The 24,739-nt window shown below is 39.1% G+C and overlaps 2 protein-coding genes across 3 annotated transcripts in view; both read right to left on the bottom strand.

Annotated features, from left to right (window-relative positions):
- Nucleotides 1–24,739, bottom strand: part of LOC124147605 (receptor-type tyrosine-protein phosphatase epsilon-like) — an 88,015-nt gene that overhangs the window by 48,611 nt on the left and 14,665 nt on the right. Inside the window, exons 6-7 of one of the 2 annotated variants that reach the window (XM_048400593.1) lie at nt 24,100–24,231; nt 23,786–23,932 (exon numbers count right to left, since the gene is read on the bottom strand). In XM_048400593.1, the coding sequence (XP_048256550.1) occupies nt 23,786–23,932; nt 24,100–24,231 (279 nt within the window). Of the gene's footprint in view, nt 1–226; nt 310–23,785; nt 23,933–24,099; nt 24,232–24,739 lie in introns of those variants that run through there. The other variant, XM_048400594.1, reaches the window with a different exon arrangement.
- LOC124147607 (multiple epidermal growth factor-like domains protein 11) lies at nt 13,928–23,211 on the bottom strand. The gene is made up of 6 exons (XM_046518288.2): nt 23,175–23,211; nt 16,269–16,421; nt 15,749–15,895; nt 14,985–15,122; nt 14,685–14,784; nt 13,928–14,392 (listed from the first exon to the last, which is right to left on the bottom strand). Exons 1-6 carry the CDS (start codon nt 23,200–23,202, stop codon nt 14,188–14,190), a joined length of 771 nt encoding a protein of 256 aa, XP_046374244.2. The 5' UTR covers nt 23,203–23,211; the 3' UTR covers nt 13,928–14,187.

The raw sequence follows: 24,739 nt of genomic DNA, 5'->3' as shown, positions 1-24,739 counted from the left end.
TATATCTTAGATTATATAATCTAAGAGGTCCACCACTTGAATATGCAAGAAAAAGCACTAACAAAATTGTTTCGTTAGGCGTGCACACGATATTCCGATGCTATTGATATTGCTGACCAATGGATTTCTGTGTAGTGAAATTAACATAAGCTAACTTTCAATGATGTATACATACTGGAGGAGTACATAAACATATCATCGTGATAAGCCAGTCTGATCTACTCACCCGATGTCAGCTGTATCCACCCCACTATCACCACCACACCGAGTACCCTGACACTCGCCATGTGGAGCAACCAGGAAGTGAAATACCCAGTCAAACTGTGTTAAACGTTGCGCTCATTGCACATTTATTGAGCGGTGCATATACATTGTCAGCTATGCAACTCCATTGTGTATTCACCTTTTGAATTTATGAAGGGGAGATTTCATATCACATCAATACTGGTTTTACATGATCTGTGCAGAGGTGTATAGAGCCACAAACCTTCGGTATTGATCAATCTAAGAATACAATGCAATGTGGAACAGTGGAGTAGAGTATGAACAGTTCATGCTTCCTGGTAGCAGAATAACTGCCGTCCAGGTCATGCCGTCCAGGTGTGTGTGTGTGCGTGTGCGTGTGCCTGTGTCTGTGTCTGTGTCTGTGTCTGTGTGTCTGTCTGTCTGTCTGTCTGTCTCTGTGTGTGTGTGCGTGTGTGTGTGTGTGTGTGTGTGTGTGTGTGTGTGTGTGTGTGTGTGTGTGTGTGTGTGTGTGTGTGTGTGTGTCATGTACGTACATATGTGCAAAAAACATCTAAATGATTCATGTTGCCTTCTGGGTTGTTGAAAGAAGTAGCTTCAAGCTCGCTGGTGAAAGTGACCAGACGCCATCAGACCTCTATATTTGATATATTAAAAAGTGCAGAGTCGAGTTATAATTAAGTTAAACAAACCTGATAAACTCATTCTCGATGTTAAAAGTTTTCAATACATCGAGACTATTATCTTTAAGAATGAATAATACAAAGTTTGCTGCTGTTGCTCTGATTACATCGCTCTGAAGCTGACACCATTCAGTTACTGCAATGACACAATGTAATGTCTCCCATACAAACCCAAACTGTAGTGGTGCTAACGTAATACCAAACAGATGGAACAGTCAGTCACCTAAACAGTCGTCAGTACTCTGCCAAAGGGTTGGGCATGAGAATACTGAGTAATTAATTCAAACGTTTATATTAAGAAAAAGTAGATACACTTTATGGATAACAACATTCTTAATACTGTAAAGGCGACGTTTCGGTTCAGATCCTTATATTATTGTCAAGCAAGGACATGGTTTGCTTGACAACAGTTTAAGAAATACGAATTTAGTCTCATATCAATGATTGTGTTTTTGAAAAATTCAAATAGTTTCTCCTAAAATTTATAAAACGATTCGATACACGGTGTTTGCGGTGCATGGTCATGCTATGGGTTAAATGTGGGGTGGTGGACCTAAACTCGGGTGGTTAAAAGCATTTGTGCGAAACAGTATGTATACATTATAATCACCATCCAAGTACAACTTACCCAATAACAGTTACATCCACCCACCCAGCACCACCACCCGGAGTAACGTTAACCTGACAACTGCCATGTTGAACTTGCAGGAGTTGGAGTACCACGCCTGTACTTTCACAGCGATTGAATATGTAAACCACACTTTCCTTGTGTGACAACAAGTTGTTTGGAACGCAATACATGAATAATGTTTTAGAATGTATCTGAGGATAACGTATGGTTTACGTACATTGTTGACAATGTGAACAAAAACGTTGAACAAGGGACGGACAGTAGGCAAAGTGATAAGTAATGGAAGAAGGTTGTCAAAACACTGTCACTTCCTGGTCAGGAATCTCAGTGTGTGATGATACTTATTCCTTTATTATACGTTTGGATCTATATGTTGATATTGGCTCGAGGTTTATAATTAAACAATCCCTATCCCATATGATGAGATATTACATGATACATGTTGCTTCTGAGTATTAGCATTGTATTTCTTTATATTTAAATGGTGGCCAGTGGGGGTCGACATTTTCGATTCAAACAACTTGATTATTAATAGACACATTTCTCCTCTCAACAAACACCGAGTTAAGTTTTCAATATCCTGCTGTCGCTTATTTGCCCTGTCACATATTCTCAGATACATCATATCCTTGTCTGACGAGACGTAGGGCCGTGAGACTTCATGAGGTACGTGTTCTATGCAGGAATGTCAGGCGACACGGTTTTGATCAATCTAGGGGTACGATGTAGAACAGTAAGGTTGCGTATCAACAGCTTATCATTCTATGAACAGATAATACTTCCTACATAATCCTCCAAAGTCATGCATGTGACTCATTGACTCGCTGTGAGGTTAACATCACAACAGTGGCAACGTGATATCTTCCGTCCAGGTCACGTGCGGTCAGCCATGGCGACGTATCAGTGAGGACATATTTACATTCACTCGTAACATAAAACTACTATTGTCAATTTACACATTATATACAGCGTATCGTTTCACCACGGGTGACAAAGCTATGCACGTTTTTTTTCCTTTATACCAAATAACACACAATTACCTTTGATAGACCAGGATATTGAGCACTACGTTACATTTCAGTAGTAAACAGCCCGAGTCTCGAATACCAGTTGCACAATTCTTCCAGCGCTTGAGGATTGTTTTAATTTCGTGGCATCATCACACCACAACAGAGTAATCGTGTGTGCAGCAACACTTAATAATATTGTCCTGTATACTATAGTTATAACAAATAATAAAAACTTCATTTTAGCACAGTCCATTGTACAATTCCGACCGTGTCATTAGCATGTGTTTATAAATCACAACTCAAGTAGTGATGACACCGGTTGTTCACGCAAAGATGAGCTTATCCTGCCCACCGGTGGCACCAATAAAAAACATATGCAAAACATGCTGCACTGATCACACCGCCAAGGGCTACACTAAAGAAGGTAGGTAGTGTACATAGAAAGATACTTGAAAAGGACAAATCCCATAAAGTTGCTGGTTAGTATGTAATAAGTTCATTCTGTCTTTTACTTCCAGGTGAAATTAACTACGCCAGGCATATTACCTGATGTGCTGCAAATATCTCTGAGAAAGAGCAGAGACACGAGAAACGAGCCTTCACACAACGCATGCTACTTCGTTACACATCTGCACTAGTGAGAAAAGCCTAAGTTTGTTTGAAGTGTGTTTCATGCCGGTGATATACCAACATATGCTTAATACACGGCATTTCATCATGGACCTACATACAGGTAAAATGTAAATCATAGATCTTGCGATATATTTATCATTATCTAGCCCCTGTAGATATATACTTGTGTTGAGCGGATATCATGCTACATCATACGCCATTGCGTCCGTCTTGTGGTACACGTAGATTGTGTGAAACCAAAGCCCTCATGTAGATACAGACGTACATACACATGTATGTATCAAGTTACATAATATACCTCAAAGAAAACTGCTCATCACAGCACTTCCGCCTTCTTTCAGCTCTTCTGCTGCGTGTGTTATTGTTGGCAGCCTGGGGCCGTACAAGCAGCCACGCACACGCACACGCACACGCACACGCACACACACACACAGGCGCGCACGCTTACACCTCAATATATAAGTGCAACCATCTTGAATGCGACGTTAAACACCATTCTATCTCATCTTACTTCACCGCTAGTTAGTGCTCACTCTTGTAAACTGTTGTGTTTTGGAGCTTGATTTCCTTAAAATAAATGTTCTTCCCACATATATCACTTACTTCCATTGCCAGACATTGGTGTATTTCCCTGTGTTCAATTTCAAAACAAACGTTCCCTTTATATATTCAATGTTATATCGAAATTCGATGAATAAAACCGCCATGGGAGGCAGTGTGCATTGCAATTGGAGATCAATGGCCTTATAAGCGGAAAGCGTGACTGGATATTGGGGTATGGATGACTGGACTTCGGGATTTTGATGACAGGATCATCAGCATGAGGTAAATTTAATGATCGCAGTCCCGTAGGCTATAGATGGTTAACCACTGACGACTGACTATGAATACCTGCTTGTCGTAATAGGCGACTTACGGGGTCGGGTGGCTCGCTGACTTGGTTGATGCATGTCATCGTATCCAATTTCCGTGGATCGATGCTCATGATGTAAATCACTGGAATATCTGGTCCAGACCCGATTATTTAAAGACTGCTGTCATATAGATAGAATATTTCTGACTGTGATTTTTTTCAACTAACGACAATATATTCAATAAATTCTCTCTTGTTGATATGTTGCAATCAACCTTCAAAATCCAGCAACTTCATTCCTTTGTTCTCTGACTCGGGATATTTCAGTTAATACATAATACTTATGCATAATTTCTGTTTACTGCTCTTTGATCACTTCCTGTAACTAGGCATGGTACATTCAGATCGTCAACGAGTGAGAAAAGCCTTTCGACTGAAAGTGTAATAGCTTTCAAACCTGAGTGTTTTGTTCAAATTGTCTAGTTTTATTAATAGTCATTGCCATATATGTGAAATGATATATGAACAGATAAACATTACCATCTATATTGTTGAAAGAAGTCGCTGCGTGCTCGCTTGTGAATCCCATTCTGTCTCATATTTGACAGGTTGGAAATTGTAAAGGCAGATTATAAGTCAAACCAGTTCGCTCTGGACTTGCAGATGTCAGTTAACAAAATATGCTTGTTTTATCTTTTTCAGGTCATGCTGGTGTTGCTTCGGGGTCCCGTGCAGAACGTTTAGCTAGGATGTGTTGTCACTGACAGTATTAAGCGACCTCTCCTGACATATCGATACACATCTATTTCTTGAGTTGAATGAGGTGGTAGTATATTTAAATGGTCGACCTCTACACTGTATCCACTCCACTAGCGCCACCACACCAAGTTTCCTGACGACCGCCATGTTGACCAATGTTGAAGTGAAACACCCGGTCATCAGGTCATGTTGGTGGTATCATCTAATGAATCAAATATGCCTGAAGTTGATTGGGCTGGATGTTCCACTTACAAAGGATTGTCCCGAAACTTCCCGAGCCTTCAAATCCTGTCGTCCTTTTGGGAAATAAAGGAGGAACCTGCTTCCGTCCGACCAATGGATTTTGTGCCAGTTTCTCAGACTTTTGCTGAACAGCATGCCAAAAAGGAACCCCTGTCGCTAAGGGGGTTCAATGACTGGACTCCATTCCTGCTGCTCCTGCTGCTCTCAAGTGGTTCTGTAATGTTCTGGTGGACACACGGGACAGGACCTGTTGTCCTGTCTCCGCGATGTGACCTCACATCAGGCCGTTATGACCGTGGCAGCTCTGTCACAGCACTGGTTAGACAATGTCTTCACACCAATTGCCTGATGACTGTATAGCTGTAGACTAGGAGACGCCCGATGGACGTCAATTGAAAGACAATGTATTGCGATCATTTCTCGTCTCTGCATCTGTGATATCCTACTTCGTGTCATGTTCACAGGGAATTATTAAACATAGCAAGTCAGCGGGATCAAATACCAAATGTTGATGCCTGTACATACTTAATTTCCGGGAGTGGCATCCTTCACGTGCATGCCATGGTGAGTTCTAACATTATCGTCAAACATGACCTTTCACCTCTTTGTGTAATTATCATTGCAATTACAGTTATTCACATGTAATAATTCATTATCTCAAGGGGTGCTCATCTGTTTCCCAGGTGCATTCTAATAATTCTGAATGGATCGTATGTTCGTGAAATAACCATTTCCTTATTTCAGTTATATCAAATCAATACAGTATGCACATTTTGACTGATCATCACACCATCCTGCTGTTTCTAAAATAAAGTCCTGGACTAGACCCTCAAACGGGTGTTTCAGTAAATGAATGAATGAATTAAATAACTTTCCTTCATGGGTATATTGAGTTCTTGTTTGTCTGATCCAAAATATCATGTATACATGTTATAATCCCCTGTTGCATCTGTAGTTTCTTCAATAATATCACTGTCAACCGAGGCAAACTTAATCAGTGTTAAATGTGTTTGTTTTTTCTCAATTAACTGAAGGAATTAATAAGTTTATCAAATCACTGATTTTGATATTGTTTGTTCCACGTTCTGATTCTGTATTGGAAATATTATACCATGGTGCTATTGAGCATTTCATATATATTTTAAATAAAAAGGAAAAGGACCCTGGTATCTTTAAGAATGAATAATGCAAAGTGTGCTGCTTTTGTCTGTAATTATATCGTTCTAAAGCTGACACCATTTCGTTACAGTAATGACACAATGCAATGCCTCCCATACATTACCCAACATGTTTCGTTGCTGAAGTCACGGAGTATAAATTAACTGACAGGTCTTACTGTTGCCTCGAACATGAAGACTCGATGGCATGAGCCAATATTGTCAAAACATGTCTATCCCACCGACCGTCAGTCAGTCACCTTATTGATAAACAGTCGTCGGTTCTCTGCCAAAGGGTTCGGCATACAAATACTGAGTACTTAATTCAAACGTTAATATTAAGAAACAAATATTAGAATCAAACCGAAAGTAAATAGAATTAAAACTCGATTTGCAAAGGATGCCTTTGCAAAGGCCTTATGTTATAAACTATTGGGTCTCAGCAAAGCAAATACAATAGCTAGCTTTCAGTTCCTAATTTATATGTCACCGGCATACACTAATCTGATACTCTTCCGAAGCCAGCTGTATCCAGCTCAGTAACACCATTAACACATACATCCTGACACCCTCATTGTTGAACAACCAGGAAGTGCAATACCCCGTCAAACTAAGCCTAGTGTTACGCCAACTGCACACGTTCTGCGTTAGTACACAATAATCTATCATTCTAGCAACACAACAATTGTACTGCTTTCAATTTATCCTTTGAAAATGAGTTATTGAGGTTTTCAAAGCCTCTCACAGGGGAAGAATGCTTCAGGTACAACCATGAATGTGTTGTATTCAAACAGAGGCGAATGGTGTAGGTCATTTGTTCGCGTGAACATTCCACCCCATTCCCTATTCAGCTCTACAGCTTCAGTTCAGATAGTTTTTTGTTTTTATCAGTCGATCTTGTAACTGTTCAGTATAATTTGCCTGCACCCTTTAAACTAGACTTCCATTCAGTCTATCAAGTGTAATTATTTCAGGGTTGTTCATTCGTTATCTTGTCTTGTTATGTGTTATACAAACTAGCCACGAGAATCCCTCAACTTCATCCTTATGGTGGGGAAAAGAAGACATACCAACTCTTATCCTTTTCCCGAACACCTGGTGTCATCACTTATTTTCAGTGACCCGCTCATGACATCCTTTATTTGCTTTTTACACTTTACATCGTTCGTTCGATGGATAGTTCAGACTGGTTATTCTCTGGCGTTGGTGTTTTAAAGATAGTATTTGCATGGGAAGTTTCAGACAGCTCGTTTCAGTTGCATTTAATATAAGACGTTACTATCTGCAGTACGTGTGACTTCATGTTTCCACAGACAGCCATACAACAACCAACTGTATCGCGGAATATAATAGTTCCTAAAACAAGAGGTGATATTCGCGTATCCATGCACAACCTACTCTTCAAAAGCATCTGACACAACACATGTATTCAAATAGTACCACCATAAGATGAGAAAGGTCTGTTAAGAACAACCTCAGTAAGTCACAATGACAGCATGTCGTAATACATTTACATCGATTACAAAATGTTGCCCACAGAACAAACGTGACAGGAGAGATTTCATTAAGTTGTTAATGAACCTGTGGTGGTTACATGTTTTAGTCATCTTTGATCCATTGGTCGATCATTGAAAGGTGATAAAAGATCAAGGTAAATATAGAGATTGCTGTATGCTGTCACTGTCAGCCTAGACACGGATCAAGTCAATACTACGACAGCTGGGATGTGCCTTTCTTCATTTTGTTCACAAGGATTGGTCGTAGCGAGGATATTCGTGAACGATCATGCAGTCAAACTATCTGACGTTTCTAAATATATACTAAGTTCGACGCTGAGTTCAAGATTAAAGAGTCTAAATGATCAGAAAGAACGCTTCTGTATGAGTGTATACGTGCTTGAGAATTCCAAGGGGTACCCCAAGAATGTGAAAGTAGTCTGTCAGTGTCTCGTGAAAAACGTATGAACGTCAAATTCAGTGCAAAAGCCGTATATCGTGTCAACTTTAAATGAACACACAGCCCAGAGCCCATTTATCTGTTATGGATCATGCTTTGTGGGAGGAAAGTCCGAAGTGCTGCATGTCCTGCATATTTTCTCATAACATGTATACAAAGGATCCGGTACACGTTGTTTGTCGTGTGTGATCATATCATGGGTTAAATGTGGACCTAAATACAGGTGGTAAAAGCGTTTGGGCGACCCCAAACATGGATACAATGTGTGACTTCAGTTTCTTGAGCCCAAAATTTGTTAAACATCACAATACGAAAATGAAACTAAGTGTATTTGAAACTCCATTTATTGTTATATCATTTATTTCTAATCTTTCACATACCACCTGTAATACAATGATTTCAGATAATATCCGTTTTACAAAATGCAACTGCAGCTTAAATATTAAACAGTATGTATACATTATAATCACCATCCAAGGACAACTTACCCAATAACAGTTGCATCCACCCAGCCAGCACCACCACCCGGAGTAACCTGACAACCGCCATGTTGAACTGGCAGGAGTTGGAGTACCACGCCTGTACTTTCACAGCGATTGAATAGGCAAACCACACTTTCCTTGTATGAGGTAAAGTTATTTTGAACGTAATGCATGAATAATGTTTCAGAATGTATCTGAGGATAACGTATTGTTTACGTGCATTGTTGACAATGTGAAGAAAAAAGTTGAACAAGGGACGGACAATAGGCTAAACTAGTGTTATATTCTTCCTGTTGCAAACCTTTGTATGTTTTTGTTGAATCCATCGCTCTGTGTGTTTGCTATCTTGCAATCGGGTTCCATATAAATCCGAGATAAATACAGCATAGTTGCAAGTAATCAGCCTTATATTTAGTTGTCTAAATAAAAGTATGGCAGTTTCATGATTGAATCGTGGAATTTCTCTTACATTTAGTGCTGGCATTAATGTTAATGTAGTATGTTATATCCATCTCTCAACATACACACCTATGTACACAAACCACCATCATACTTTTACCTTAAACACACATTCAACATTGCATATTGCTTTTCTCCCATTAAGATTGATTACTCTTGTAAAGGACTTTGCAGTACTTTCAATATTCAAGATGTCTGTGTATTGAGATAATACTACGGTTCAGTTTTAGATACGTCAGACTTACATTATGATACATATGGTATCTTATAACTTATAACCCATGCTTGCCGTAAAAGGCGACTAACAGGATCGGGTGGCCAGACTCGCTGACTTGGTTGATGCATGTCATCGATCCCAAATGCGTGGATCGATGCTCATGATATCAATCACTGGATTTTCGAGTAAGACTCGATTATTTACAGACCACCGTCATATACAATGTAGCTGGAATACTGCCGACTGGTGTGTTAAACAACAAACCAACCAACCAACCAACCAACCAACCAACTTTAGCCGTACTAACGGAGACAAGTGTATACCAGCAGGAGAGTCATTTTAACAGCCATATTTTTCCTATTCCTGTTCTTCATGCACATCCCGATAATGTCTTATACATCATGTCTGACTCCCATTACGTTCTCATAACCGCGTTGAAATGTTAAGCAGCGGTTTGCCGAAACTTCTATTGTGTTGTAAATCACTCACACAATGGTTTTTCCAAAAACATCCAATTATTTGGCATTGACCTAATTCCTAAAAACGACCATTCTATTTCACCTACACTGAATCCATGGTTTGTGTTATTGTATTAATTGTGTGTGAACACTCAGATTCAACGTGAATTGTTGTAACTTGCATGCGTGCCTGATTTGCGTCTGATGCGACTTTTGAAACTCGAATAATTGTGTAAAACTTACATATTACAATTTATATTACAAATATATATATGGGCACTGCCGTAAATAGTATGCGAGTGAGCATCAATAACTGAATGGAACTTACGTTAAAATATCCCCGGATGCAAGTGAAGTGTACATCATTAGCTCTCTCGGTATAAAGTATAAAGCAGCAAACTTCATGATGTTTATTGTCATTTAGTAGCCAGAATGACATTTTCGACAGCAGATGTGACAACTGTATCCAATCAGAAAATTGTTTTGCATTATTCATCACTTCATATTCAATGAAGAGTGGTTAGCCCAACAACGAAAAGAGGTCCTCAGAATATAGACATTATCAACCCACATTCTGGATAACATCATATACATTTAAAATACAGGAAATATAGACATGGAACGCTGTTTATTTGAAACTACTTTTGTCGTTATAGTTTATTTTGTCTTTACTGTTAATAACATATTATGTAAATAAATGTCTTTTACATTGCAGCAACTTAAAGTGGATTTCAGATATTTTAATGCATTTAAATGTCAATAACCAACATGCAATCATGTGCCATGTCCTCAGTGATAATACCACTGTGTTTGTTTGTTTGTTTATTTGTTATTTAATGCCGCACTCAGCAATATTCCATTTTGATGACAGCGACCTATAAATGATCAAGTTTTTACCAGGCAATCCAGTGATTGACATCGTTAGCATCCATCTACGCAATCGGGATACGATGACACTTATCTACCAAGTCAGGGAGCCTGACCGCCCGATCCCGTCAGTCGCCTCTTACGACAAGCTTAGTCGCCTTTGAAGGTAAGCATAGGTTGCTAACGATCTATTCTACCCCGGATCTTCACGGGTAAGATGACATCATTGTGTATTTGGGAACAGGACATATATGCACGAAATAGACATACCCATGGAGACCAGTTGGGAGCATTGGTGTTGTGGCAAGTTGTTGTTGTTGTTTTTTTTCTTTTGGAAGTGAATGGAAACTCTGTAATGGAGTGTCCTGTGTCCTCCTTTTATGTTTACAGTCCCAGCGCTTGAAAACCTTCGTCACAGGGAGCTTCGCTGTGAGGAGCTGGCTTGTTTAATGTCATCAACTTCTGGCACTACATTATGTCGCAGGCTGAATTTGACCTTAGTCTGTTCTATATTACTCATGATTTATGTCACTAACGCATACCTTTCTAGCAAGTAATGTATCAGTCTGTAATTGTAATTGTACAAGCTTTCTGTTGTCTGTCAGCTACATCCTGTGCTCTGGTACGTGCAATGCCTGCAATTGTTGTAGAGGCAGGTTACATGTCTGTCCTCCAAAAAAAAACTACATGGGTTACTGACCCAGCACACACCATGTCGAAAATCTGCCATCAAACATCCGAGTTGTTATAATTCACAGGTATGTTGAGTGAGCGTTAAATGAATGCTGAGTTAGGATATAATTGCAAGTGTTGTAATTGTTTTATCTGAACATGCAATAGTTCTATTTTCAAGTGTGAATTATCTTATAGATAATTACTATTGCATATTAATTGTTATTTTGATATTAAAAGAGACACCTTCTGTGGGAAACAAAAAATGTATTACACATCGTTACAGATTCTCAAATTGTGCGGAGAGTTTTTTTAAGAAACGCTTCAGGTATGTGTTAGTGTTACTGAATGTACTGTATGTGTTACTGAAACGTGTCAAGTAGCTCCTTGATCTCTGATGAAATTGACCAGGCCCCATTCCAGTGGAGTGGAATATATCCACGAAGCAACATGAGTCTGATGACCCACAAGTTACTGTTGCAGTGAGATCAATCTAACATTGCAGTACAGGATAGAGGGGTTGGGTACATTTAGTGACAGGAGTTACAAGGATGCTCTTGATTGTAACTGGCATGCCTTAACACAGTATATGACGATGCAGTAGGAGAGAGCTGCCTCTGGACTAATCATGACATAGGGGAATGGATCTCAAATTCAAAACTTTTGATAGTTCTCGTTGGTCCAGACAAATCATGTGCTCTGGTGGAGGCCGCCATATATAATCGTCCACCCAAGTTTTGAAATAAGCAGAAGAGGCAACAATTATCTAATATTGCGAATGGCCTGACTGAAATTGAAATTAATTTAGACTTTCTAACAAACACATTCCCACATTATCCAACTTCTACCTGCGGCTCAAGGATCAGCGATTGGGTTAACATCACATTAACAGTTTGTAGTTACTAAATATACCCACACCTAACTTAGTGTGAAATTTGTTTCATGTTGGTTAATATATATGTCTCGATATTATGTCATGTGTACACTGCAACTCCTATACAATACGCATTGTACTAAATGTTGTGTCACTAGAAGATAGCTAACGTCACCCATGTCCAATGGGTTCTTGACATTTGGGGTTTGGTTCTTGTGAACCATGAGAGTGTACTCCTGCATATACAACAGTGCCACTCGAGCTGTATGCGCCTCAAGATTGGGTCGTTGATTCGTGGTCTTTGACTCGAGAGTTATACATTCCACTCTTATGACATAATTTCCAATGTAATGAAATCGATTTTGTACAGGAATCACATGCCTGTTTAGTATTAAACAAGAAAATCATGTGTTTACAGTTGTTTTAATAAAAGAGTTATACCCACTACCGGTTACATCGTATCAATTCCGGTGCGGGGAAATAGTCACACAGATACAGTGGCTTTAGGAAAGAAAGTTCCATGGCTCCAGCAATACCGGTTTAAGGACATCCGTTTCTAAAATACACTGTCCAATTCAGAACAAACAGTTCGATGACTCTCAATCCCATTAAAATCAGATCTTAGTTCTGCATACCGCTAAACAAAGATCTGAGGACACCCAATTACGGGTATAATTGTCCTCACAAAACCTAGAAAAATGAAACATTGACTGTCTGTAAACATTCAAATATTTTCAGGACAAAACAAGCCACTGAGTCGAGAGACTCAGACGTGCGAGAAACAAAAGTTATAGCAGAGAGTAAGTTGCATATCCATGTCGTCGACTATCAAGTTTCATTATTTCATTCAATTGCTAATGGTTCTTTTGTTAACTATAAATAATTATTCACAACCCGCAGTTGATACAACTTCGTAGGTACATCTTAATATATTGAAAGAAAGAGGTGAAGGATGGGTAAGATGATGATAAAACATTGACACAAGAACATGAGTGAAGTCGATTTTTAGATAAATCTTTTTGTATTCAACGTGATTCTTATACTGCTTTGATAAGTAATTCGTCATGAAGAATTGGGCTTCAGCAACTCGTGCTTATCCTACGAGGCGTCTAACGGGATCGGGTGGTCAGACTCACTTATTTGGTTGATGCGTGTCATCATATCCCAATCGCAGATATAGATGCTCATAATATCAGCCACTTTATTTATATACCCCCGTCATAGAGCTTGCATATTGAGGCGTGATACCACAAACAAGCATTATTGCCCGGTGTAATGTATATATTGCCACACAAAAGACACCCGGCACATCTGAACTTAAGAACTTAGCATGTAACACCATCAAAGTTATTCCTTAAAAAAACTGTAAGACATACAATTGTTAGTCTGGCTAACATTGTATCGAAATTGTGTGTCCTTAGTATGTTATTGAATCTCAGGTGCAACAGAAGATACACAAATGTACATCTTACGTACTGATCTGAGAGCAGTTTACTTCATGTCAGCGTTTGTAACCTTAAGTACTGGCAGCCGACATTGCCCACTTCTGCACTATTCACCATATTCACAGTAAGTGTTGTTGATTTGCACTTTCAGCAACAGAAGTATGGTTATGCATATACTCGACTAAACTAATTTGAATATGAAACATATGTAGCTTAGATGCATAAAATATGAAAAATGGAAAATGATTCATATAGTAGTCACATAACGCATATAAATCACAATGATCGTCATATGTATATTGTGCTAAGCTCAAGGGCTGCACAACGCTACATATAAAATCTACAAACTACCAAAAAGGGGGGTAAAACTTAAACCATGGTACTTAGATCATATATGAGACGGGATCAAAGTTTTTCATGTTATAACCCCTCATATACAATGTATATATATATATATATATACACCTTGATGTGTACTTCTAGACAGAACATGATGCTTTGTGAACATGATACGTACGTCACAGCACATATAGAAGACTCTTCACTCAGATTTGATTATTTTCATATACTTTGTTCTGAATGACATCACAATGTGACTTCTCTCTCTCCCTGGTGACCTCATTCAACTCAGTATAGTCGTCCCCATTCATGCCAGGAGAGGGCACAGGAGCAGGAATCTCTCCAGTGTCGCCTGTGTTTGTCTTTTTCACCTCTGTGGGGGGTGTGCCACTTAGGGGTATCCGTTTCAGTCTGAACAGTAGAGTGAGTGAGTGAGTTTGGTTTTACGCCGCTTTTAGCAATATTCCAGCAATATCACGGCGGGGGACACCAGAAATGGGCTTCACACATTGTACCCATGTCGGGAATCGAACCCGGGTCTTCGGCGTGACGAGCGAACGCTTTAACCACTAGGCTACCCGACCGCCCCCTGAACAGTAGAAGTATTGTAGAAATATAATAGATGCTCGTGCTCAACCCACAAGGAAAGACTTCAAAACCTGTACTCTGTTATTTAATAATACAAAATGTTATGAAAAGTTACCTTCCAGATTTCCACAGAAAGATCATCAACCCAGCATTCAGACACAGCATTACAGCCATGACTACTGCTCCGCCAATGACACCACTTGTAACAGGAGACACTGGATAAGATACAAAGTCACATTAGTCTGGTGCTTAACATGTACTGTGAATAGATATATACGTATATGCCAACGTATCTAAAATCACAGTGAATAAAACGTTTGTTTCATCATATACTTAATGCATAATACATAGCAGCGTTAATGCGGATAACAAAAAACCTGATTGTAAAGGAAGAAGACCTAAATGGGATTCGAACCTCTGACATCTATATCACATCGGTCACCGGTAAAGCCATCCAGACATTCTCCTGGACAGCGTCCATCTCCAACATTACATGTGACGTCACAGTGTCCACAACGAGAACAGTCAGGCCCAAAGGTTCCAGGTTTGCATTCTGAAGATTGGCAGTTCAGGTATTAAGTGATGAAAAGGTATGACAGAGAAGTAAATTGAGACATGTTTCAGTTATGACATATCATGTCATGCTTTTTGTTGCTGTTTAATAGAACCAGCAGTATTATACAGTGATTTACAACAAATACTTGCATTTTTACATAGCTGAAAAACATCTACATAAGTTCAGCAGTATAACTGAAGACTTCATCATTATTAGTGTCACTTAAACAAACCTAAAAGCATACTGAAAAATGCTAATGTCTGGCAATATATGAAGTGTCTGTAAATGTTTTAGATTTAATATATCCATTCTTATTCCACTTTTTAAAATAGGAACGAATAAGCATATCACACTTCTATATGTGAGTCTGATGAGTGATGACAAATTGCAAACCGAACAGCAGTATGAGTTCACTATCGTAAACTCCAATGTAGTGTGTCCACCATTAGGGCGAGTACTGCCTTATGACCATGAAAGAAACGAGAGTATGGTTTTCATGAAGTGTTATTTTTCTGAATTGTTAGGTTTGTGTTATGCATTTTGGTTAATGTGTACCAAATGTATTTCATATATGTACATCAATGTCGTGTCTACGTTTCTAATAAGAGTTTTCAGAAACATACTCATGGTACAGTCTCCTCCGATCCATCCTTCCCGACATCCTGCGGCGCATGTTCCTGTCATGTGATCGCAGGAAACTGGTGAAGTTTCACATTGACGTGAATCACAAGACTTGCTGCAGTTGGCCCCGTACTGCCCACTCGGACATGCTTCACACAAAGAATGTACATTAGACATACAATTATATGTTTTCATACAACAAGGAAACAGATTAAATATTCAAGCAAAGAGGGACAATAATCATGTTATTTAACTATGAAATTTCAGTCTCAATTCAATGACCATATAACATTCAGTTGGTATGACATATTTCATGACACTGTATACAATGTAGTTTAATGCTTAAAACAAAACTAAACTTAAGTGTTTTATCCTCGTGTTGCCCTGCTAGTGCATAATAACTCAATATAATTCTTACCAGCTTCAGCATAGAAAGTCATGTCATGTAGATATACATTATATAATAGCAGCAATACGTGAACTATTGAAGCAATAAATCATCATTCTTGAATTAATTCTCACGTATCCTGCAGTCAGCGTTCTGCCAGCCTTCCCGGCATCCATCGGTGCATGACCCTGTGACGTCACACACTGGTGATGGTGTTTTACAGTTGCGGGAACTGCAGAACTGAGTACATCCTGGTCCATACCTTCCAGGGGGGCAGTTGACAGGCACTGTTGTTATATGATAGTGTAGTTTATTGTTAAACAATGATTGGAACTGTATTACATTGTTTCTGTTGCGATTCGGTAGAGGCTTATTGCAATGTATTTGGACAGTGATTAGTTGTCAGGAATGTAGTACTATTCAATGTAAGCAGTTGTGAGTGTGGAAGTTAGTGCTAGTGTGATGTCTAAACTTTTGGTATACCGTGGACTTTGATAGAGTGTTATATAGAAACATGTAGAATAGTCTAAGAATAGTGCCATGTTGTGATGGCATCGTCTTGAAATTCCAGTAGCTAGTTCGACTGTATGTAAGGGGACAAGAGCGTACCTCTTCTTTCACACATTTCATTACATCTAAAACAAGCTTTAGTGTGAAGAACACTCATCACCCAAAATTCCCTGTCAATGCCTATCCCGGAAGTTTGACTGTCGACACTGGGTGAATATACTTTTTTCACTGACTTTTTCTTTCAACACTGTATTTTTGTATTTGATTCCGACCACTGTCATCATATAATATAATGTCATTGGATATTGTACCGCCACTCTATTGTATACTGCCATTGTAATTACTGTGCAGTAATCTGTATTGATTTGCAATCCAAGTGAATTTTGTAATACATTTATTGATAGTTTACCACATGTTGGTTGTTTGTTGGTTTCACACTAATTATTTTACATACAGATTTCTGGGTTGATATTGTTTCAATTTGGGAATCGACACATAACGGAGATTTGGGGCTAAATAAACATTTTATTGTCTTATATTGTGTGAAGCCAACAATCACTATGGTGTTAAGTGTAGAGGAATTTGTTCCTCAACTTTCAACGAAAGAAGTTCCTGTGCTCAAAAATGTCTGAATCAGGTATGCTTAAGGCAGATGTCAAGATTGTTTTAATTACACACCTGGTTGACGAAGAGGTAATGGATGATGATGCTTTGGCCTTGCTTGAAGATGAAACTGATGGGTTTTTTATTTGAACAAATCAGAATTTAAAAGAAAATAATTGGCAATAGCAATTCGACTTTTAAAATGAAATGAGGCAGGGGAAGAAAAGGAATAATTGAGATTGGAAGCTGAGAAAGAAGAGCGAGAATTTTGGATTCTGCCAATGTAAGTTGATAAAGATATTAGGCTCAAAGAACTAAAAGAATTACAGAATGATCTCTCTTACCGTACTTGAACAGGTGATGGATCATTTAATCTTTCAAAGCAGATTAGATTTGTTCCGACATTCTCTGCACATGATGTTGAAAAGTATTTCCAACATTTTGAAAAGGTGGCTAACAGTTTGACCTCAAAATCAGTGGACCATGCTGTTGCAAAGTTTTTTTTATGGGGAAATCTCAGAAAGCATATTCTGCATTACCTATTGATATGAGTTCTGATTATCAGGTTGCCGTTTTGGCTGAAGTTTTGAAGTCTTATGAATTGGAAGCTTACAGGCAGTCTGGTTCTGAATTTGTTGACAAAAAGTCAAGTTCTACTGCAGATGTTGAAAAACATAGTACTCCGTCAGAGCCTCCTGCTTGTTGATATTGCCTCAAGCCAGGGAATATCTTTTCTAAGTGTAGAAAACTCGCTTCCAAGAAACAGTCATTCTTCCCCTAATTCTTTTGTGAATGTCACGTAACAGCCTTTTTGTGGTTTGGCTAATGTCTCTTTTTGTGAGAGAGGAGTACTTTCCTTTTTTCGTGAAGGTTTTGCGTCAGTTAAAGGTGACAGTTCCAATGTTAAACACATTACAGTTTTGATGGATACTGGTGCTCTTCAAACTGATTTTGGAAAGTATTTTGCGACACTGAGGTTCTTTGCGCCTCTCCATTTTGTGAATTCGGTCATAGTTTCTCAGATTTGTGAGAAAAACATTATCTGTTGTGTTTTGGTAATCTCACACGTACGGTCACTGGTATCCTCACTTTTAAGTGACACCTCCCTCCCGATCCAGTGACACATAGCTACATTTACAAGGATATAGTGATATATACACTCACGTGCAAAAGAAACGCCCCCAAAGTTAGAATTATATTATAATTGTTGAATATAGTCAAAAACATGAAAAAACAGTTCGGAACACATTGCCCAAACACACCAATATATGGTATCTCAAGGAAATTCACGTGCTGCATGTCAGAAGCGGGTAAAAATGACTTTATTCAGTGAAATTCCCTGCACGTGCAGGAAATCACGCGGATGAAGATCGGTTATAAGACCCGTTGGAAACTGTTCTTTGCAATCATCAGTGTCTGAAAACCCCGCAGAACATGCCTAGATTAACTGTGGAACAGAGACAAAGAGCGATTGGAATGTTGGAGATGGATGCAACTCACGACCATGTTGCAAGAATCATGGGCTGCGCAAAAAGAACGATTGGCAGATTAGTCACACGTTACAGACAAACTGGCAGGACAGCAGACAGGCCAAGGAGCGGTCAACCAAAAGTCACTACGCCACAAGAAGACCGTTATCTACGCACGCTTCATTTAAGGAACAGATTCCTCACTGTGACGTCATCATCAGCGCACAGCCTTGGTCATCGTGTCAGCAGGTGGACAGTCTAGAGACGACTCCGTGAGCGAGGAATCAGAGCCTACAGACCGTTCAAGGGCATGACGTTAACGCTGGAATATCGACGTCGAAGATTGGCATGAGCAACACGTGTTCGTCAGTGGCAGCAGCAAAACTGGCAAAGAGTCCTTTTCAGCGACGAGAGTAGGTTCCAGTTGAACAGAGCTGACGGCCGAAGACGTGTCTACCGCCGGCGTGGGGAACGGACGGCACGTTGTTGCGTTCAGGAAACGGAACCATGTGACGGAGGGAGTGTGATGGTTTGGGGAGGCACCAAGACCGACCTCATTATCATCGATGGCAACCTGACAGCCCGTCGGTATATTGATGAAGTTCTGCAGCCCCATGTCCTGCCTTTCCTCCAGCAAAATCCAGGAACCTTGTTTCAGCCAGGCAATGCCACATCACACACCGCAGCTATCACATCGGCCTTTCTCAACGCCAACAAGGTCCCCGTCCTGCCTTGGCCACCAAGATCCCCAGACATGTCTCCGATAGAACACTTGTGGGACCATCTTGGACGTCGGATTCGACAACTGCCACACCCTTCGTTGACGAGAAATGCACTGGCTCAGGCACTACAGATAGAATGGCGTCAGATCCCCAATCACGTGATCAGAAGACTCGGCCCGACGACGTGTTCTGGCATGTATCGACGGTAGGGGTGGACATACACGGTATTGACAGTCTGCATTCCAATTTCAACCTCTGTGTTTTTGTGATTTGCCGCTTTGGCTTGTCCTCGAATACTGGACAATCGACCCCCTTGTGATAACATTGACTCTACAGCTGTTCCATTTAACATGTTCTTTGTACTTCTGTCACACATGCTATACAAACCTTTTTGTTATTCATATAAAACGTAATTATCTATTCGTGTTTGTGTTTGTGTTGTTTGTTAATTAAAAAATGTTTAGAGACGTTTCTTTTGCACGTGAGTTTATGTCTTTATGGTCATCGCATGTCCAAACACATCCTTCCAACTTTCAATTCTTGTTCAGAAGCGGAAGTGTTTACGCGTCGGTCTAGTTCGTCGTAGAGAAGTAAAAGCCTGATTGAAAGAATTTGAGAAATGAAGCTCGCCTCTCATGGCATGTGCCTGGCAGCTGATGGCGGATGACTTACAGTTCATTACTAAAATAGGAGAAACCACCCTGAATAAAAACCAAGGGTGAGAGTTGGAGACTTTTGTTTTTGAGAGCTGAGACTGGTCCGTCTCATACTGCTGATGTATTCGGCCATGTCGGTTATTTGTGAGAGACATCTCTTTGGCTTTGCCACATGCATGTTCGTTTGCTAGATTGTATTCGCAATTGTGTATATATTGAATAATTGTAGGTTTCGGTAATAATTAAATATTCATAATAGTGAAACTGAGTTGAGTAGTTCCTTTTGTTACTTGCGACAGTTTAATTTGGTACTCATTACATTCCTTTAAATACATATCTCAAACATATCGCTTGCCTGACTTCTTCATTGAACAAACCATGCGTCATGCAGAGTCCGTTTTCTTTCTTTATACATTGGGCATTTTTGGAATCAAAATATTATTTTTTTCTCATCATCTCTCCATCCCTGATTTATACAATCCTAATTTCCAAAAGAAATCATTCACTATTGCTTTGACTTTTAGCGTCAACAATAGTATACATAATAACTGCCCTTTAAAACCTAGTTTCGAGGCCTGCTCCGCAAACGCACATTCTGTATATTTCATGTATATTAACAGGTAGTTGCCATGTTTTCCGTCTATTTACACGAACAAAACTAAAGCTATCTCTATCTGATTCAACCACATTTTGGAAAGAGTTACGGAGTATATCAGGTCGTAGGGAAACAAAGAATAACATAAGTAAAGAGTGCTGGTTTGATCATTTTACAAACGTTTTTCAGTGTACAGATGTATTACATGCTGAAGTCGAATGTCAATGTGATGAAGATTTTATACTTGATGAGATTGACCAGTGTATTTTGGAGTCGCCGATTACCGACTCAGAAATCCACAAGGCTATAAATCGTTTAAAGAATGGCAAATCCCCTGGAGTTGATGACGTGGTCATTGAAATGTTAAAATGTTGTGAACATGTAATAAATCCTTTCCTACGAAATTTGTTCAATAAGTTATTTGATTCTGGATTATTTCCTGAGAACTGGACGAAAGCTATTATCCTTCCACTACATAAGAAAGGCAACAAAAATAATCCAGATAACTTTTGAGGGATATCTCTATTGTGTACAATTAGTAAGGTTTACACAAGTGTCTTAAACTCTAGACTTACAAACTGGGATAATATAAGAAGTAAATTACCCGAGACACAAGCAGGCTTTAGACAGGGATATTCTCCTGCTGATCACATATTCACGTTGAAGCAATTGTTAACAAATGTTTATCGAAAAGAAAAGGGAAATTATACGTTGCTTTTGTGGATTTTAAGAAAGCGTTTGATTCAGTTAATCATCTTAAACTATGGGAATGTCTGCACGATTTAGGCTTGGGTGGAAAGATGATGAGAGCACTTAAGGGAATCTATGCCTCCGTGAAAGCGTGTGTGAGATGTAATGATAACATTTATACAGAATATTTTGATTGTCCTAATGGAGTTAAACAAGGCTGTATATTAAGCCCTCTATTATTTTCCTTTTTCTTCAATGAGCTGTCAAACGATGTTTCATTACATGGGAAACACGGCGTACAATTATTTCCAGACTTGTTTGAAATATTAATATTATTGTTTGCCGATGATGTTATTCTTGTCTCTGACACAGTAACTGGTTTACAGAACCAACTTAATATTCTTGAAAAGTTTGCAGATTCACATGGATTAACGGTAAAGTGTTGTTGTATTTAGACGAGGAGGGCGGTTATCTGTTCTTTAGAAATGGTTCTGTCAAGGCAAACGTGTTTCAACCGCCAACTCCTATAGATATCTTGGGTTTGTATTCTTATATACATCAAAGATGAACCAATGTGTTTCAGATCTAGCATCAAGGGGTAAACCAGCTTTAATGGAAATATTTCGCAATCTACGGAAGATTGGTTTTGTTGACACTTCAGCTTTCTTTAAAATATTTGATACTCAGATTCAACCTATTCTTTTATATGGTGCGGAAATATGGGGTGTAGACAGATTTGAAAAAATAGAACAAGTGCATATTATGGCTTGTAAGAAGTTTCTTAACGTTGGTTTGCAAACTCCAAATGCTATTGTGTATGGGGAATGCGGTCGGTACCCACTACATGTAAATGCTATATGTCGTTCTCTAAAGTATTGGCTAAAAGTGATTGAAATGCATGAAGATAGGATACCAAGAAAATCTTATAATATGCTTGTATATAAGGACAAGTGTGGTCATCATAACTATGCTTCTTCTATTCGTTCCATATTATTTTCTCACGGATTTGGAGTAGTTTGGCTCAGTCAAGCTGTTGGCGACAAACCATCATTCATGAATAGTTTTAAAAACGTTTTGATAAATATGTTCTACCAATCATGGAATAGTACTATCAAGGCTAGTTCTAGGTACATTCTGTATAAAGAGTTTAAAAATCTCCTGGAACCAGAAAAATACCTTTCAATTATTACTGAAATAAAGTATCGAAATGTTATGATAAGGCTTAGAGCCTGGCTACTAAGACTTAAGGTAAACGAAGGTAGATGGGCTGATATTGATGCATGTTTACGGCTCTGCCCCATATGTGAAACAAGTATAGAGAATGAATATCATTTTACTTTAGAATGTGAATAATACAACGATATTAGACAACTGTATTTACCAACAAGTTTTTGCCATAATCCAAATATGCATCAACTTAAAACGCTCCTGTCATCTTCATGTAAACAATTACTTGGAAAACTGTAAATAGCTGTATTGCAGCTATGAAAGAAGACGTTATTATGAAAAGCCTGTAAATTTCCATATTTGTACCTGACATTACCTTTTTTTCATGTACCACACTACATCAAATGTATGTTTTGTATATGGGCCAGTGGCCTTAGTACAAATAAAGACTTCTTCTTCTTCTTCATTTATGTCATGTCATTTATTTCGTTTATATTTCAAAGAACGTTTGAGACATGAAAACGTATTTTGTAACAGAAATTACCCTACCTATTTTATTGAGAACGATTTAAAGATATAAAATGGCGAATGACCCTTTTTAGTAGCATGATTGACATTATGTGATGACCTGTACAGTCAGCCAGTGTCCACCCCATCTCACATCCACCGTCCCAGGCCCCTGTTGATTTACAGGAAGACCTCTCTCCACAGTGTCTGGAGGAACATACTCCGAGACAATTTGATCCATAATGTTTGTCATCACATTCTGGAATTAGATGGCCGAGATGTGATATTACTTATATTTTCTATAATGATTAATGTACCTATTCTAGAGAAAGTGAAAAGGTATTTGGACCAAATTATTTTTTTATTCACTCACTCGTATAATTATTATTCATTTCAATGACTCACCATCTTTACAGTCAGCACCCATCCATCCAGATTCACACCCAAAATCACATGACCCTGTCACGTGATTACATGATGAGTTTCCTGCACAATGTCTGTCAGGGCAAAAGCTAATGCAGTTTGCACCATATCTTCCTTTGACACAATCTGAAACAAAAAACTGAAGAGATAACCAGGCGTTTCATCGATGTTTAAATGTTCTTCATGGTGTTAAGTGTGCTTCCTTTCCATGTTATAACTGATTTATTGTGCTCTGTGTTCTTTCTCTGCATCCGACATGACTGGGTTATTAATGTCCTTAATTCCCAATAAACTCTTAACAGTCTTTACCTTGTGTGCAGTCCTCATCTATCCAACCAGGAAGACACCCTGTGTCACATGCTCCAGTGTGATGGTCACATGATGGATTTGTAGCTTCACACTTCCGCTCGGCACATGATTTATTGCAGTTTGTACCATAACTGGTATAGTTGCAAGCTGTAAAATATAGACAGGAGCTGAAGATTTATGTTGCATATCAATGAGTGTTGATTTGTAAAACGTGGTGGGAAGTCGGTTCATAAAAATGTTAAAAAAACAAGTTATTAGGAAATGTTAAGTACCCTTACTTAGTCACACCAAACCTGACAGTAAGTCCTTCTCACCTGTATCACATCTCTGTCCCTGCCACCCAGGTCTACAGTCTCCAGGACAGAATCCAGTCCAGCGATCACAGGTGGAATCCAGGCAGTGACATGACGTATTACAGTTCACCCCGTAGATTCCTGGACTGCAGACTGTTGCATTGTCAAGACAAGAATAAAGCATTTTACTGTATTGAGCGAGGGAGATGACGCTGAGGGGAGGTGAAATGGGATTTGCTGTCACCTTCAAGATTTCTTTCACTTTTATGTACTTGTGTGTTTGGCTGATTGTACTTGTCCGGGTGAATGCCGTATTGTTTATAATAGCCGACTGAGATATCATGCCGCAGTGTAACATTGCAACTCCACTTGGACACATTATACTGACACCCAGCCAGTCAGTCCTTGCTTTATCTCCTTAATGCCGAGCCAGCCCCAGGCAGGGTAACAACGAGTACATTTTCTTAGCGTCTTTTGATAAGATCGATACACCGACCTACCATTCCCTGGCCAGATGTTCTATCCACTACACCATGGAGGCGGTAGGGAGAGGAAGGGACACAGGTGGGAAGAGTAAGGAAATTTAAAAATTCATTTTTGTACTCCAGAGTATCTTTGTTTCCATCTGAAACGTCATATCAGTGGTTAAATTTATGGTTGA

This window comes from Haliotis rufescens, unplaced genomic scaffold (genome assembly GCF_023055435.1).
Source record: "Haliotis rufescens isolate VD_foot unplaced genomic scaffold, xgHalRufe1.0.p SCAF_2, whole genome shotgun sequence".
Classification (NCBI taxonomy): Eukaryota; Metazoa; Mollusca; class Gastropoda; order Lepetellida; family Haliotidae; genus Haliotis; species Haliotis rufescens.
The sequence above is the reverse complement of the archived record's forward strand: the minus strand, read 5'-3'. Positions and strand labels throughout refer to the sequence as shown.